Source organism: Lissotriton helveticus, chromosome 8 (genome assembly GCF_964261635.1).
Source record: "Lissotriton helveticus chromosome 8, aLisHel1.1, whole genome shotgun sequence".
NCBI lineage: Eukaryota > Metazoa > Chordata > Amphibia > Caudata > Salamandridae > Lissotriton > Lissotriton helveticus.
Window position 1 is genome coordinate 853,100,992 of NC_136069.1, and position 18,884 is coordinate 853,119,875.

General features: G+C 45.4%; 1 protein-coding gene across 1 annotated transcript in view; it reads left to right on the forward strand.

The window, feature by feature from the left end:
* The first annotated feature begins 557 nt into the window (after positions 1-557).
* The window catches only part of GRPR (gastrin releasing peptide receptor), a 444,797-nt gene continuing 426,470 nt past the window's right edge, over positions 558-18,884 (forward strand). Inside the window, exon 1 of the mRNA XM_078656075.1 lies at positions 558-1,349. Coding sequence (XP_078512201.1) covers positions 940-1,349 — 410 coding nt within the window. The 5' untranslated portion in view covers positions 558-939. The remainder of the gene's footprint in view (positions 1,350-18,884) is intronic.

Below are 18,884 nucleotides of genomic sequence, written 5' to 3' on the forward strand. Positions count from 1 at the left end.
TGACGGACTGTGCTAATTAACCGGCAGCATGAAACGATGCAACGTGTACAATATTTTTGTATGACCCTAAAGAGAAAGTAAAGACAAGATGGAAACTTCAGAGAATAAGGACTATTCAGACTGCTTGGATTTACAAAGGGTATATTATAGCACGTTTTTCTGTAACAGTTTAATGTCGAAACAAATCGCATTGAGTTGGCGTGAATAATATAAATGGTTGGTTGCCATTTTTCTAAGAGTTACATTGTTAAGGCGACAGAGGTGTTGGGGTACTAGGAGCCTCGCAGCGCGCTGGTCAGACAGTTACTAAATTGTCCAGTAGGGGGCTTGCGGTCCTCAGACTTGGGAAGCTGCAGCAGCGGTTCTGGCAGCATCAACAGGGCTCGCGCTACTGAGAGGGCTCGCAGAGCAGCTCGCGCGCTGGCAGCCGCACAGTGACGTCTAACGCGCTGCACATTCCTGCGCACGAGCTTTGAAAGGGAAGTTCAAACCTGCCACGGGCTAGCTCTGGCGACGGAGGAAACCTGGAAACACACCTGCAGCAGCCAAAAGGACACAGCCACGAGCCTGGGAAGTTATGGATGTTGCTGCCCCAGAGAAGTGACAGACTACTTGCACACCAGCTTGTTTTTCTGAAGATAATTATTTTATATTGGGTTTTTCAAGAGTTTATCTGACTTTAACGCATACTGATAACTTTTTCAAACCAGAGGAGGAAGAAGCGTGAAATAAATCTGACCGACTCATGCCCGGTTTCAAGTTGTGAATTGTGTCTCTAAGGCACTCGTTTTCCTCGCACAACAAAATGCAGGCGGCTCGTGGAATTATCAGCTGTGCTGAGGTAACTTATAAATAGGAGAGCCCGGGCTGCACTCTGCTACCTCCTCCCCGGGAAAAGGAGGCAAGTGTTGCACTTTCCAAAGAAGTGAATTTGGGACCATGACTCCGGAGGAATGCATCCTCATCGACACGGGGCTCGACAACTTTGCACTTTACAACGACTCAGTCAGCCCGTGCAGCAACCTGACCGACGAGTCCTTCTACCCGGGGTTCCTGTACGCCATCCCCACCGTGTACGGCATCATCATCCTGATAGGACTCATCGGCAACATTACTCTGATCAAGATCTTCTGCACCGTGAAGTCCATGCGGAGCATCCCGAACCTGTTCATCTCCAGCTTGGCGCTGGGAGACCTGCTGCTGCTGGTGACCTGCGCCCCCGTGGACGCCAGCCGCTACCTGGCCGACAAGTGGCTCTTCGGGAGAGTGGGCTGCAAGCTCATCGCATTCATCCAGCTCACCTCGGTCGGCGTGTCCGTCTTCACCCTGACTGCTCTCTCTGCAGACAGGTAAGCGCCAGGGCGGGAGTCACGCGCGCTTCAGTTTGGAAATGCGGGAGTCACGCGTGCTTCAATCTCAAAATGCGGATGTCACGCGTGATTCAATTGCAAGTACATGTCCTTAAATTTAAAGTGCTGCCCTGAGATGCACGGTGGGGAATTCGGCACTTTGATTCCGAACGAAAATTTAAAAATGTTCCCTGCTGTATTTAAAACTTAGAATATCGCTTTACCGGGCGGCTGGTGGGATGGGACTCTTCACACTGCCTTTTCATGCAGTGTAGAGACTGCATGCAAGTTGGAAGGCAGGTGTCTGAAAAACCCAGTGTCGACTGCACATTTAATCTTTTCGGGGGATTGTGAAATTAGTATACAAATAAGTTAATGTATTGGCCAATGACTGGTTGTATTAGTTACATTTACCAATACATGTTTTGTAGCTCAGGTGTTACGAATATCCAGGAACTAAGATGGCAATGTACTATTAATAATTGTTGAATCCAGTGCGGGACAGGTTTAAGTGCATCTGTGTAATTCCTGAAACCTGCACCGAACGTTATACAGAGAAAGAGAAAAAATAAGCGAGTTTAGAAGTTTTATTGTGTAGAATATACCGTTCAAGTATAATATATATATATTTTCCCATAGCAATACTACATTTCCCACCACGTGTGAATCCATTGGAAACAAATATAGTTTACTCACTTCTGAAGTTCGTAGTTAAGTGGTTCTGCTTCGTTTAACAAACGTAATACTTAAGAACAAAACATTCCTTGTGACCCAAACAGATATATACATTTTCGAGGTACACATACAGATATAAAGTATGTAATACACACAAATGCACAACGACCCAGGTACAAGCACACTCCCACGGGCATAAACAGAGCTAGACTGACACACAAGCTCACATTTGCACACACCTACAAACATACAGGTACAATATTACATCCAGGAACACACAAAAGCAAACTCATGTAGACACAGGACCAACCACCCAGAAATATAAACAGACGCACATACCCCCCACTTAGTCATGCATACACACACATTGACACAGGCACACCCAGGAATGGACATACAAAGACACACCTACTCCTTGCTCACACAGAACACAGTCCTAACACCCAGAATAATGTTGTCCTTGACGATTTTGTCATATTGAAATATATTCTCATTGCACGTGTAATAGACTGAAACTCTGCTGAAATGTTTCAAATGAGGCATTACCTAAATGAAAGGGTGCAATGCCATTGGCCACGAAAAGGTCTTGGGTTGTGGCTTTGGAGAGTATTATAAGACCGATACATTGGTGCACCTGCCGAAGAGTAGGGTGGGGTGACACACAGCTATTCTGTCCGTTGACTCTAGAGACAGACCTGTCCCTCTCCCGCCATTTCGATAAAGTGACCCTTTGCTGATACCATGAAGCAGTCCTTTCGGACTCTGCACCACCACAACACAACCCGGTTTCGGGGGCAACCCAGTTGGCCATTGTTTGGCACAATTATTTAGATCAAAATTGTGCAGCAATGGCCACTCCACAGACGGGTGAGCGCAATGGAACCCCAGGGTGTCATATGTTCTTCTTTCAAAGGAATGATTTTCCCGCCCTAAAGAGTACAAAGTGACTTCCCTTTAGCCCACTGACATTTGCTTACCTCCCCATCATATCTACACGGGGAAACCCATACAAATGTATGCCTGTCGCTACGCAGCAGCATATGTATATTTGTAGTGTAAACATTGGCGGTAAGAAGAATTTGGCCAGATAAATGCTAATAGAAACAGACACTGCACAGACACGAGACAGCGACCAATCATTAAATGTTCTTTAGCATACTAATCCCTTACGTAAATGATATGGATACTGGGTCCAGCTCGTTGGCGGTGGTGGGCATACATGACGAACGCATTGTATACTGTATCATGAGTGACCCGATATCATGTCATATGTCCATAGGAATATATAAACATCTTTAAAAAATAAATTGATACATTTGTATAAAGCTCTTTTTTTAGAGCAATGAGACAGCAGCACAACTGCCTGCAACAGTACAGGAAAAACCTTTTGTGATGTGATTATTGATTTGTTATTTTTACCGAGTATTGTTTGCTATTGGTTAACACAGAGAATGATGAAAACCAGAATTAGTCTATTGTGAGCACACTGAGTTCTCGCCCACTTTTTTCTGGGGGAGAAGAAGTAACTACCATGCCCTAACACCTGAAATCTGCCGCTGAACGGCTACTAATATGTGCCAAGGGGCACTCAAAGTGATTAACACGGTGCCCACCCTGCCTCAAAACCTTATGACTTTTTTCACAGGCACCGGGTGTTGCCAGTCTATCCACAGCACCCTGCAGCCTTGAGCTCCAACTTTCACAGCCCACTTGTTCTGCCAGCCACAGAAAGATGTGACGAGGACATCTGACGTTTATAGCAGGGTTTATGCTCTGGACAGTAAACTGTCAGAATCACCCCCGGGCTCCGATTACAGTTTAATCTAATATTTTAAGGACAGACAGAACTTGAAGTGGTATTTAAACGATCCCATGTTTGCATTCAAACGTCTTGCCCACACGAGTTAACTAGCAGGACGCGAATTTACAATGTGCAGTACAGGCTTTTCTGTCCAAAAATAGCCAGCTTGTTTATGACGTAAGTCAGACTTTTCTCGTGCACAAACGTAAAAACATTCTAATTTCAGATGTATACTTCACCATCTGATGAAGTGCTAACACAAAACGACCCCTGTGATATTTTTGTAAAGAGGTTCACTCACATTGATGTCAACTTTCTTCAAAATCCAAGTGTACGTTCATAACATCCACTTATGTCATTCCAGTTGTATTGTCTCAGCATACAATAAATATGATCTATCAAGGAGCACGGGGTGCGATGAGGACTTTAACTGTCTCGCTGCTGTACTTTTCAAAGGAAAAAAAAAGCGCAAACTGCGTCTTCAGCGAGGCGAGAATCCAAGTGGAAAGAAATACCCATTGATATTGGTTTTCTATAAAGAAATATTCACATGTTCATTCCTTACCAAACTACTTTTCAGGAATTTGCCTAAACAGTATAACAAGGGCTATTCTACCTACATGTCGGCTTACACCAGTGTGTGGGCTTGCTTCTGTGTGTGTGGCTGAGAGAGAGAGTGCGAGCGAGAGAGAGAGAGAGAGAGAGATGAGAGAGAGGACTATAGATGGCATGGAACGACAGAGAGGGTAAGAGACTTGCCCCACACAAATATGCATGCATCTACTTATACATGTTAACATATAAGTGATCAAGGGATGCTTTAGTTCCTTACTCAGCAGAAAGTTATTGTTTGATGTTAAAAAATAAATTATGTGAAGTTCCCCTAAAGCTAGAGCTGCCAGGGCGTTTAGACAGAGTATGATGCAAACAGAAGAAACCAGAGACTCGTCTACTGATTAGTGGATTCACAACTCTTCCTCAATGTGCTGAAGATGACCTCAGATGTGCTGGGACGTAAAGGGCGTATTTGAAGTGTTCGAAAACAAGCATTCATTCATTTATTCCATGAGAATGAAAAATTGGAGTGACTTTGCCAGAGAGAAAGAATGAACGTAAGAATGAAAAATGAGAGCGCAAGAAAGCAACAACAAGATGTCTAGAGATATACAGAGAAGGGCAGTATGAGAAAAAGTAGAAACGAGAGAGCGAGAGAGGCAGAGATGAACTACTAAATAGATGGCTGTAATAAGGAATGGAAAAAGACAGTCACAGGGCTAGGGAGAAACAATTTGACAGCGTGCAAGAGAGAGACAGACGGTGAGCAGGAGACAGAGAAGAAGAGAGGCAGAGTGCGAGAGAGATGGTTAGAGAGAAGAGGAGAAAGAGTGGGGGGGCATTTGGTTGTATGATAGAATAACGCATGCCTAAACCACGCTGTTTAAACCACTACCACGTCTTTACCACACATGGCTTTATTCATTGTAAAGGCATGACTGGTAAAGACGTATGGGGTAAAGATCACACCCCACCCCCTGCCTTGAGCTCTAAAAATCACCCCCCAGCACTGCAATCCACGCCCCAGCCCTAAACACTACCCAGACCCCCTGCCCTGAGCCCTAAACACTGCCCCCCTAGCCCTGCCATGCACTCCTTCCCAGCTCGAAAAAAGACCCGACCCCTGCCCTGAGCTCTAAAACGCCCCCAGGCCAAAAAACTACCCTCACCTCAGCCCCCTACCCTAAGCCCGAAAGCAGCCCCCATCTCCCAAAACTCCCCCAACCACTGTACCCGCACCCTGAGTCCTAAAACGACCACCAGCCCTGAAAACTGCCCCTTCCCTCTGCCCTGAGCCCTAAAACTACCTCCTCACCCCCAAGTCCTACTTACCAAGCCGCGTTCTGATCCTTCCTCTCCCGATCCTTCCTGTTACTCTCCTTGCCCATCGAATCTCTGGAACTAGACCGCTTACTGCTGACTGCTTTAACCATGCATATGCATGGTTCAGGTATATGCATGGTTCAGGCATATGCATGGTTTAGGTATATGCATGGTTAAGGCTTATGCGTTGTTATGCCAAGTGGTGTTCTGCTTGCGTGGTATCAGCACACATGGCTTAGCCCGCATGAGTAATGCCGTTTCCCATTTCAATTATGCACAGTGATGCTGACAGTAGACAGAGCAGCTCCTGGTATGCACACACTCATCTACGAGAGAGGCAGTCACTAAGTGAAAGAGGTGTGAAGATACCTCTTTCAAACCGGGGAGTGGTTGTCAGGGTATGGCCAGGTATCCTTTCCCCTTATAGAAATACTGACAGAGCATGGACAGACTGGTTGAGCTCATCCAATTCACAGTGCAAGAAGTTGTTAGTACATTGTAAAGATGGATGACTCCTCCTTCCAGAAGAGGAGTCATCAAAGAAAAAGGGCGTAGGAAATAAAACAGGGTCCAGAAAAAGGATATAGGAAATCTTTATATCCAGAAGTATAGATTCAGATACTACATAATCAGAATTCTACATTCCCTTAACTCCATGACGCACAAGAAAAGGCCTGCTATGCATAGAGGGGCATATTTACTTACAATTCACACAATGCCATAACGATCAGGAGAAGGTATGCTATACATAGAGGGCCATATTTACATACAATTCGCAAAACGCCATGATGTGCAGGAGAAGGTGTGTTATACATAGAGGGGGCATATTTATTTACAATTCACACAACACCATGATACGCAGTATAAGGTTTGCTATGCATACTGGTGTATATTTAATAACAATTCACACAACACCATAATGCGCAGGAGAAGGCTTGCTATACATACAGAGGCATATTTACTTAAACATCATGAAGTTCAGCAAGACGTTGCTGCGCTGCATTGCATGAATTGTAAAGAGTGGAAAAGCCGCATATCTACTAAGATATCTACTAAGATATGGTCCTCTTCAGCCCCCTCTCCCTGCGCTGGCACACTTGTGGCTGCCTAGCGCCAATGCAGGTACCCTTGCACCTTAGGGCAAGGGTGTCTGCAGAATGCAGCATGCATAGAAAGACAAAGTAATGAGGCAAAATAAAGATATTTCTCCTTGTTACATCTGCCTCAGGGATTCATAGCTTTTTTGATGTATTCTTAGGTTTACAAGTCTTCATACATTTTGGAATGCGCCAAAGTCTATGGGTGTATGCATGGGAGCGCCCAAAGCTCCACCAACGTTACACCTCTCTGATGCAAGTAACGCGAGGCAGCTCTTTGTGCTGCCTTGCATTACTTTGTATTTTCTAAACCCTGCAAAGCCACACAAGGTGGCTTTGCATGACTTAGTAAATGGCAAAAAGGATTTTGCATCAAGGCTGTGCCATAAAAGTTACTCAAACCCAACGTAAAACCTTAGTACACATCCCCTAGAATATCTTCTGTACAATAATAAGAACTCCCGCAGAAGAATAGGTTTGAAGGACGCAGACACACTGCAGAAGGAACCTTCTCTGATGGGAGAAGGGCATGTGCACAGGGATTGTGCTTTCAGAAGGAAATTGTGTGACAGTAAATTACCATGATGGATAAACAAAGTTACCTCCAAAGGGGGCACTGAAACCTTCTTCTCTTAAGGGTTGTCCTCTCTCCATCCGAGTCTTAATTCCAGTGGTTTGAAGCAGATTAAGTCGGAGGTGAGAAAGTGAGCAAGACTCACCACAAGTAATGGGTTCACTACTCCTTAGAAAATGGTGACAGAGTCACTATTTCAAGTAGTCACTCATCCGGTCAGCACTACCTAGAACTGGCTGATAGAGAATTGTTGTAGATCAGTGCTTGAGGCATCAGTGTTTGCCAAGAACGGACTTGTATGGTCAAAACTGCACACCACTGACTAAAAGAGTCACTAGCAGACCCACAATTGCCACCGGTCCATGGCATGTGACGTCACTACTTAGCAGTGGAGAACTAACTATTGTAGTGACTACAACCAAACACCGAGTGATGGTGGACACCACTGTACATTTCCCCATTCCATCACATCACTTCCTGGTGCCGTTAGCTGGTGCACAGGACTCCATTTTCTGGTAATTACTGCACAACAGCTTCTACTTGCGTGAACATGCCCAGCATCGAAAGATGAGGCTAACAGTGTCTTTGCCTCTCAGTATTGGCTGATGAGGTCACTTCAACACAGAACCAGCGACTACCACAACTGCTGCTGCGGTCGATGTACTTACTGAACAGCAGCGGCAGACGAGTGACTCCTGGACAGCAGAGATCGATTGACAGCCTGCTGCAGATATTGGACCATGCATTGACTGGTGCTTAGCACAGGAGAAGGAGGAGGCTTGTGGCAGAGCTGCTTGAGAGGAAGATTAATCCGCATCAGTCGATGAGTGAAACTTCACTGCATCACCCGATGAATGAATACAGCAGAATACCCATTTGCCAAGTTAATGTTGAACGACACACACTGATGCGAATGCTGCACCCCCTCTACGGAGCTTGAAGAAAAGGCTGGACTCCACAGAGCACTGGACTCAATGCGAGGGGTTCATGAAGCGCTCATTCATGAGGGAAACACCTCTGCAACGGGTCAGTGGATTCAGCAGGCGCCTGTGCAGCAGCAGCTCACGAGGCTCAGTACTGCAAACCATTGCCTGATGTTAAGTACTTACTGTAGAGCACTGGCTGATGCGGCTGACAGCTGCACAGTACTGGGTAATACAGGGTGAAAGATGCACAGTACTGGGTAATGCAGGGTGACAGCAGCACAGCACCGGTTAATACAGGCTGACAGCTGCACAGCCCAGCCAGAGGGAAGAGTAATCGGCAAATCACAGGCTTCAGCAGCTGAGGGTGACTGCAGTACACCCATGGCTGCTAAGTCTGACTGCTGTACAGCACCAGGAGGCGAAGGTGGCAACAGATGTAGTGACTACACATGAAACTGATTAAATGGCTGAACATTGTGTATACTATTTAAAGTGAGTGGTTGCTATATTGGACAGTTTGATGGAAGATAAGATAAAACAAATAGGCAAGGTACTTGAGGTATTCATTACTGCAAATGCTGACTGTTGGTGTGGCTACTAAAAACTATTTACTGCTAGGTTTGTTAAGTCGTGGGTTTGAGGTGGACTAATTCAGGGCAATACTGGTTTCTATGACTTGTAACAGTATACTGGCTATTGGAGTTCGTTACTACCAGAATGGAATGATCACTAGCCTGCTTCCAGGCTGAAGGGGGCTGATTATTGTCAATATGCATCGCTGCTATAAGCTTATAACTTGTACTTTACTGAGTGGGGGGTCACATCATTGACAACACAATAACATGTTTTTATTAACAAGGACAGTATTTCCAATGTGCCTTAGGTTTCTCTATCTGTCACTCATAACTTCCATTTCTGTGTTAGATGAAGGCCCAGATAACTACTTTTTGCACTCCTTCTTGCGTTTCACACGTGTTGCTTTTTGCCAGGCATGTTTAGAAAGTTGAGCTGTGCTCAATTGGCCGTAGCTGACATTCCTAATAAATACACAAAGTTCCATTACTTTATGCACTAAAGCAGTAGTTCCCAAACTTTTGACTCCTGTGGACCCCCAGTGAATCACTACTGGACCCCCAAGCAATTTGTACAATTTACATTTTTTTTTAAAAACGCCTTTTGAAGCAGAGGCAATTTCAAGAGGGAGACAGCCTGAATTGGGTCTATTGGCATGCACATGTATGCATACAGCAATGTATTATTTAGTGGTACAAGGGCCAGATGTAGGAGCCCTAATACCGGTCGGAAACGGCCGATTTTGGCTGTTTCCGACCGGTATTAGGGTTTTCAAATGTAGGGCATGCATTTACAGAATCGGTATTTTACCGATTCTGTATTTACCGATTTGGTAAAATTACCGAATAGGTAAATACAGACTCGGTAAAATACCGATTCTGTAAATGCAGATGTAGCTGGCACATGTCAGAGTGCCACAGGGCTTTAAGAATCGGTATTTTACCACCCAATCCAATTGGGTGGTGAAATACCGAATCCAGGGCATGTCTGTGTGCCACATGGCGCACATGCCTATTTTTGCGGTGCCAGAGGGTGTCAAAGTGACACCCCCTGCACCCTTCCTGAAATCGGTATTTACCGAATCTGTAAATACCGATTCGGTAATGCCCATTGATTCCTATGGGCTTCAATGCCCATAGGAATCAATGGGCATTACCGATTCGGTATTTACAGAATCGGTAAATACCGAATCTTAACGATTCGGTATTTACCGAATCTGAAATACCTACATCTCCCCTCCTCTTTTCTACCACTTCTTAAATACCGATTCGGTATTTAAGAAGTGGTAAAAAAGATTTACCTACATCGGGCTCCAAGTCTCCTGCTTTCAGCCATAGCAGCACCTCTACATTCTCATTCCAGAGCCTTGGAGTGGTGACCCTTCCTTACAGCAACAGGTTGAATGATTGTGAATTATAAGCATTTTTACCTATTCACAGTTTAAGAAGGTCTAAAATATTATACAATTATGAAGCATTTTATAATAAAGACATGCTCCAAGGAGCAACGAATATTGTGAAAATTCTAACAAGATAGTGTACAAAGCGATGAGTCCAATGCACAGAGCATATTCAAGGTCTATATTAGGAGTTCATCATGGAAGTGCAAGAGATGGCAGGAAGATATCTGCAGAGGAGGCATATTGTTTCAGCGAGATCATGGAACAAAACTATGCCAATTACCATAAACCCCTGTTAGACATAATCTTAAGTCATAGACAGCAGAACAACATTTTACCACCAAGGGGTGAACAGTGCAGTTAAGGCATATTTCAGAGAGGCCTCGCGTGGCACCTGACATGACCCTCTCCTGTTAGGATGCCCACTGCCCCATCCCTTGCCAATAACAAACTGCAAAGGCTACACAGAATAAGAGCTTGATATGTCTGAATATGAAAGCTTGACAGCACACATAGTTCACCTAAGGGCTTGTGGAAAGTGAGCAATCAGACAGCAGCACGAAAATCCTACTGCTGATCCTGGCTGTATTTTTCCCTGCCTGCCAAGTAATGGTAACCTATACACATGTGCCTTTCAACGCTTTATTGCTTTTATTGTATTGCCTGTATTTTCATTGTTGTGTCTGTGACTGCTGTTGTCTGTCTTCCCCCGCTGCCTGTACGTGGTCCGTGGCCCTTTTTCTTCCCTCTGTTCCACTCGCTGTCCCCGTGCTCTCTCTACCCGGTCTTTCTTTCTGTACCCCTCGCTGCCCTGTGTCTCTGTCCGGTTTTCCCTTCTGTTCCCCTCGCTGCCCCCTTGCCTCTCCGCCTGTTCTGCCTTCTGTTCTTAGCTGCCCCTGTATTTCTCTGTTCTGTATTTTGCCTCTGTGCCACTCGTTTTTTCTGCCCTCTGTGCCACTCATTTTTCCCTAGTTTTTGTGCCCCTTTTGCCTTCTGTTCCAGTCGTTTTTTGTGCCCTAGCCTTCTGTTCCACTCGTTTTTCTCTCGTTTTTTGTGTCTTTCTGCCCTCTGTTCCATTCGTTTTATGTGCCTTTCTGCCCTCTGTTCCACTCGTTTCCCCTAATTTTTTGTGCCTTTCTGCCCTCTGTTCCACTCGTTTTCCCTCGTTTTTTGGGCCTTTCTGCCCTCTGTTCCACTCGTTTTCCCCTCATTTTTTGTGCCTTTCTGCCCTCTGTGCCACTCGTTTATCCCTCGTTTTTTGTGCCTTTCTGCCCTCTGTTCCACTCGTTTCTCCCTCGTTGTTTGTGCCCTTCTGCCCTCTGTTCCACTCATTTTTTTGTGCCCTTCTGCCTTCTGTGCCACTCGTTTTTTCCTTGTTTTTGTGCCCCTTTTGCCTTCTGTTCCACTCGTTTTTTGTGCCTTTCTGCCCTCTGTGCCACTCGTTTTCCCCTCGTTTTTTGTGCCTTTCTGCCCTCCATGCACTCGTTTTTCCCAAATTTTTTGTGCCTTTCTGCCCTCTGTTCCACTCGTTTTTTTGTGCCCTTCTGCCTTCTGTGCCACTCGTTTTCCCTCATTTTTTGTGCCCTTCTGCCCTCTGTTCCACTCGTTTTTTGTGCCCTTCTGCCTTCCGTGCCACTCGTTTTTCCCTTGTTTTTGTGCCCCTTTTGCCTTCTGTTCCACTCATTTTTTGTGCCTTTCTGCCCTCTGTGCCACTCGTTTTTCCCTCTTTTTTTGGTGCCTTTCTGCCCTCCCTGCCACTCGTTTTTCCCTCGTTTTTTGTGCCTTTCTGCCCTCTGCTCCACTCATTTTTCCCTCGTTTTTTGTGCCCTTCTGCCCTCTGTTTCACTTGTTTTTTTGTGCCCTTCTGCCTTCTGTGCCACTTGTTTTTTCCTTGTTTTTGTGCCCCTTTTGCCTTCTGTTCGACTTGTTTCCCAAGTCGCTGTGCCCCCTGCGGCCCGCCCCCCTGACTGCCCACTGCCCCTTCGCTGCCCCCGCCTCCTGATTGTATTGTTGTGGTCTCGCCGCCCCTGCGCCAACATTCACAGCTCTTGAGTGCTATGAGGACACATGGGCGTTTCATTTTTCACTAGGACGACAGGCACTCGAGTCCTGCGGACCCCTTGGGAATGTCTCACGGAACCCTGGGGGTCCACGGACCACAGTTTGGGAAACGCTACACTAAAGGATTGAGGTGAAGCTATTACCCATCCAAATCTACTGCACACGAGATCTCATTAAAGAGGCTAATTCTCATGCTGGGCAACAGGAACATAAAGAGACACATGTCATGTGAGGATGCCACGTGATGCATTTCATGAAGAGTTTCAGATCATTTGATGCCATTATGAGGACATTTAATGCAGTCAGTGCTTGTGTGGGTGAGATATTTCATGGTCTGATTGAGGGACTTCAAAAAAATCTCTCAGTTCTGGACGATTTCCGGAAACCAGAGGAACATTCACCATTGGATTTAAACCCACTATAGGGTCTGTGAGTAGTTGTAACTCCTAAGGTGGATTTTCCTCGGATTTAGTATCTCCTCAATAGGAGGAGTATTTTCCATTGCCGGTTGTGGTGGCTCAGTGGACTAAAGCAGCCACTGCAAAGGCCTGTGTTCGACCTCCTTGTCACAGATTCAAATCCCAGCGGGTCCGCTCAGCCTTTCATCCCTTTAAGGTCGATAAAATGAGTACCAATGAGTTGGGTAACAATAAACATCTGTTATTCAGCGCCAGCACACCTTCGGGTAATCGTGCGCTTTACAAATACACCTGTTATGTTATATTATATCACTCTAAATCAAGACAATTTATCTTTATATATTGTTTTTTTTCTGAAAGTTAAGGACTCAATTGTTAATTTAATGGGACATTTTTGGTCATTTTTATACTTGATTGTCATGAATCACCCTCTCATCATATTTCCCCTTTCCTTAATAACATTCGTCATCATTCCCCTTTTTTCCTTTTTTTAAATCATTGACCCCCATTTAGATTACTTTATCCCTCGCCTCTCTTACCCAATCCTCTTTACATGTTTTACTTGGCACATATTTCCTAGTCCTCTGTCATTTGCTGGTTTCTCTTCTCAAATATTTCATAATGGACATAGACAGACTACAGCAACCTAGAATTAGCATCTGCCGAGAGGTATCTCTAAAGAACACTTTCTTCAAACTGGTATTCTTTAATGCCATTTTTATCAGAAGAGCACGCTCTTGGTGCCAAATATATTTCTCTGAAGGTTTGTGGATAGCACTATAAGCAGATAGGCCATTTATTTCAACGAGCTTTGTAATTTATCATTTAATAAAAGTGTCTGATTAAAGCGTGTCAAACACATTAGAATGAAGAAATGGAGGCATGTGGCTGCACATGGTTAATATATGCTGCTTCTCTAATAGGGACAGAGGGCCATATTATCAAGAAAGGGCGATACATTATCACCGCTTTTTTCGGCAGGAAACTGCCGCTAAAGCGGCGATAATGGGTTTGATAATATGCCCTTTTGAATTCCCATAGAAGCCCAGGTTCTGGTGTTAACCTGGGCTACTATGGGAATTCACAAGGGCATATTATCAAGCTCATTATCGCCGCTTTAGCTTCAGTTTCCTGCCGATAAAAGCGTCGATAATGTATCGCCCTTTCTTGATAATATGGCCCATAGTGCTTCCTCCAGTAAGAAGCTGATACATTTATTCTTCTTGGTCATTTAAAGTATAACTCGGTCTTCTTCTCCAGGCTTTTCTTTAGCTTGACGGTGAATCTTGGTCAACTCAATCTAAATTAGCTAGAAGGTCTGAGACCCCTAAAAAGGGTTTGCTCACCTTAACCTCACCTAGTTGTGTCGTTTTTATACTAATTTCCTCTTAGCAGAGCTTGTATTCAGACAAAATATCGAAATTAAAATATCGTCATAGCTAAATATTGTTTCCTAAATATCGTCATATAGAAATATCATCTGCAAGAATATCGTTGTCAAGAATATCGATTTTAAGGTAAGAAATATCGAAATTTAAAATATCGAAGTCATTAATATCATTTACAAAGATATAGGTGTTTATAGTACTGTTTTTTGATTTTCGGTATGTATTGTTATATATATTTTAAATGTATATGATGTGAATTTTTTGTGTAATTATTGTTTAGGTTTTTTAATATAGTTGTTACATTTTTAGTAGTTATGTAATGTAATTTAATTATTTTTTTTGATTTTTAATACTGCAGCGGGTTGTGGGTTTATAGGGGTACATGGTGTTAAGTCATTTAATTATAATTAATAAAAAAGTAGTTCTGAATTAATATTGCTTGTTTCATTGGTAATTATTATTATTTTTTATTTAAGGTTTTTGTAGAGCGCTCAGTAACCCTGGGGCATCCCGGCGCTAGAACCTGGTAGTCATGAGGGAGAAGCGGCGGGAGAAGCGGCGGGAAGCCGGGAATTAATTATGTTATTTTTGCAATTACATTTTTTTTTACTTTGCATTTTAGGTGCGGTTGTGGGCTTCTTAGGGATACTGGTTTGGAAGTAAATTAATTATAAGTATTAATATTTAGTTTTTAGATAATAATAATTATTTAATTGATGACTAAGTTTGTTAATTGTGCAATTAAATGTTTTTTTCTTAAATTGTAGGTGTGGTTTTGGGGTTTTGTAGGGGTATAGGGTGGGAAGTAAATTAATTTTAATTAATTTGTAATCACATTTCAATTGCTATTAAGTATTACATTGACTATTATGTTATGTGTGTAAATAATGTTTTGTTAAATTACATTTTAGGAATGTGCTGTGTGTTTTGTGGGGGTATATTGTGGGAAGTAAATTAATTATAATTAAGTAATAATTAATTTTTATTTAACAATAATTAATTTATTGATATATATTTACATTAATATGTAAAGAAATAGTTTTTTAAAGTTACGTTTTAGGTGCAGGTTGTGAGTTTCGTAGGGGTATAGGGTGGAAAGTAACTAAAATAAAATGATTTAGTAAATATTTTTTGGTTATTAAATGAAAAATACTTTGTTATTTTAATGATATTATTATTTGTAGTTATTTATGATATGTATATAGCATGACTACATTTGTCCTCCACTGGGAACCAAACACCCAATTGTAGCGCCTTATTCTAAGAGGGTAGCGTTGCAGAGCAGTCTGAGGCTTAATCAAGGGAGGTGGTGTGAGCTAGTAATCGCCATTTGCAGGTGCGCAAAAATAACACTCAATAATTGATTGTCCAGTCTGTACTTTGCTTTATTAAAGTAAGAGTACATTTATTAAACACACACACTACTCAATACTACGCACCAATTTACAAATATACATAAGCTGTTGGAATTACTTCGTGACAGTGCATAACATCTCCACCCCTCCCGTGGGGGGTGGGCTCTAGTACCACCACTCCCATGTATGCACATCATCTTGCCCCCAATGCAATTAGTTGAACATAACCTGGCTGTGGGCTCTGCACACTGGCACCATCCCAGTGGCTAGCCACCCCATTACCTCAACAAGCATTGAAAATGGGTACACTTGCCTTGGTGACACATGACCCTGACTGAGCATCTCTTACTGACCATTAAGTATGCACCTCTATATCTTAAGGGCTAGCAGTCTGGGGTCTTCACCTAAGTGGAGCAGCAAGAATACATGTTTACGCACGCTTTAGACTGACTGTACTCAGCACATTTGTGAATCATTAGAATGCATTGCAATTACAGCCCCTAAAGACATCACAGATGAAATCACAGGATTACGCATACACAGCCAGACACCCTAGCAGGAATGTCTGCCAACATAACCCCACTTTGCTTATGACATCACCTTACACCAGTACTTCACATTACACATGTGACTTTCAGTCCCTCTAAAAGAAACAACATTAGTAAAAGCATTTCTGGGGCACTTATACCTTTTCACCTTCAGGAGTTGCCCTTCTCTAGACAGCCCCGACTCAGCCCTTCACTCCTGGATGCACTTCTCAATGCACCCAAAGCTGTAGAATAAAAGTTCCAGCCCAGAAGGTGTTAAATGCAAACTGAGCCCTTGAGGGGTTATTCCTTTCAAGTCCCCATGTGACTTAGGGAGGGACTTCTCTTCGTGCTGGGGGGGAGACTGCGCTTCTCCAGCATCTCCCAATACCTTTGAACATGTATTGTGGTGACCCCGCTCTCTTGGGGCCACCACAAGCCGTGAAAACGCTGGGTTACCCTTGCAGGCCGGTCCTGGCCTGCAAGGCATTATGGGTTATGCCGTATAATTGGTGAGCGGCTCTCCCGCTGCTCCTGGGAGAGCCTTGATGTGGGCCTCAGGCCGCTTCTTGGGCCTCGGTGGGGGGCCAGGTCCCACTCGGACCCCCAGGTACGGTAACAGCTCGGGGAGCCCTCCCCCGTTGATCGGTGGCTTTTCGAGGTCCCAGTCCCACCTGGGACCCCACTCTTCTTCCGGGGTCCTGGTCCCACCTGGGACCCCTGCCTTTCTTGTTCCGTTGGAGGGCAGCCCGGGGAGCCCACCCCCGGCTGCCCCCGCCGGCTCCCCGCACGGCCAGCACCCTCGTGTGCTGCCGCGGGAGCCGGCACAGCAGTTCTAGTCTGCCCACTCCGGCAGGCAGATGCGAAGACTCCTGCGGCCCGGTCCGGACATTGGGGGAGTGCAGCGGCACTCCCCTGACCGCCTCCTCTTCGTCAGGGCCCAGGGATGGGGTTGCGGGCCCCCAGACATCTTCAGGGGCGCGATGGTGCTCACCTCCATCCTGCTCACTACGGGGCCCGGAGATGGGGTCCCAGGCCCCTCCTCCTCTTTACAGGGAGCGCGACGGTGCTCCCTATCCTGGGCGATTTCGGCGGGTGCCAGGGTGGGCTCCTGATGCCCCGCTTTGGGAAATCTTCACGAAGAGTGCGATTGCGCTCCCCGACTTGGCTTTGGGGCCCGTGGATGGGGTCCCGGGCCCCCTGGCACACATTTTCATGGGGGTGCGATGACGCTCCCCCTCCTCCCACATCACCGGGGGCCAGGATGAGCTCCTGGCCCCCTTCCTGGGCCACTTCATGGGGGCATCTATGAGACCGGCAACGGAGCCCCACTTGCTTCGTCGTCGGTCTTCTTAGGCATCATAGGTTGCCTGCCTTCCAGGGGCCATATCTCAGCCCCTGGGGGTCCGATCTGCCCCATTTTTGCATCTTCTTGCTCCTGTGGTGCCCCCCAGCCACTGGGAGCACTCTCCTTCACCCTCCGGGTCTCCAAGCAGGTGCATTCTGTAGGGAGCGGTTTTTCCTGGCTCTCTGCGCCAAGCTGTTGCCTGGCTATCCTCCTGGGCCTCTCTTCTCCCTGCGCGGAGGGCCCTGCTTCTGCACACCGGCCCTGGGCTCTTCTTCTGGCACTGTTAGGGCCCTTGGGGGCAGTCAGGGGGTGTCTCCTTCCAACTGTCCACTGCCAGGCTCCAGCACCTTCCGCCTCAGCAGACCACACCCCAGAGAGAGCTTCTCTTTCTGCACAAGCACTTTTTAAAAGTTGAGTTGGGGGCTGTCAGGAAGTCTCTGTTGGTCCTATCAAACAGTGACACATCACATCCCTCCCGCAACTCCCTCCATCTCGTTCAGCCTCTGGGTTTGTTCAAAATGGCGTCGTCCACGGTCTCTGGCCTCATGGTCTATGAAGCCCCGTCTCTCCACGCTGCCTTCCCTCCTCGGTGCAGCCTGGTGCCTGGCACCCAGTGATGGATGAGCCTGTAGCCTCACCCATCTTCTCTTCCTGGAGAGGAGGCCTTAGCTTGTGGAAAAAAGGTTATCAATCCATCCTGCTGAGGTCAGCCCTCAGCTAGGGTCTGCTCAGAGAAATATGACAGTTCTGTATGACCCAAAAGCAGTACAAATATGACGTTTGACTCTGCAGAATTCTTCTTTTCACATCCGCTACAGTGGACTTTAGTGCGTGTCTGGAATCTGTGGGCCTTGTGAAAGGTAATCTGGCACATGGGCTCCACATCCCCATAGGGGAATAATGACGTTAAAAACACTGTAAAACACACTGACTTTCCCCTGCATGTCCCTTCCCAGTGTATAAAACCTATTCAATGTCACCACCCAATTCTGCACAAGCCCTGCCACACCCTTCATATTGCAGCTGCTCCTGGACTGCACATGCTAGGAATCTCCCCTGTGTAGCCCCTACACATGGGCACACGCATGTACACATGTGTCTTCATGTTACCAGCCCGGTGTCCCTTACTCCAGCTGCTGCACAGTGGCCTGGTAAAGCCAGGGGGACACCAGTAAAATCCCCATGCAGTCTCTTACATCTTGAGTTCACTGTGGGTTAGTTCCAACTTATGAAGCTCCCCCACAGTAAAAGCTCAACAATTAGGTGCTCAAAGAGCAAACAAAATCAGGGCGGCCCATAGTGTCAGAACCACCTTCTAACAGCATTGTAATATATATTTATTTTGTTTCGTTTCTAATATAAAATATATTTATTTGTTTACTATGTTTTTGCAAATATTTTATTGTCTGGAAGAGAATTTGTTTGTTTCCAATGTTGCACTGACTGGAGTGGGAATAGTAAATTTGACCCCTCCAGAATCCAACACTTTCCCTACTGTTGCACTCATTGGAATG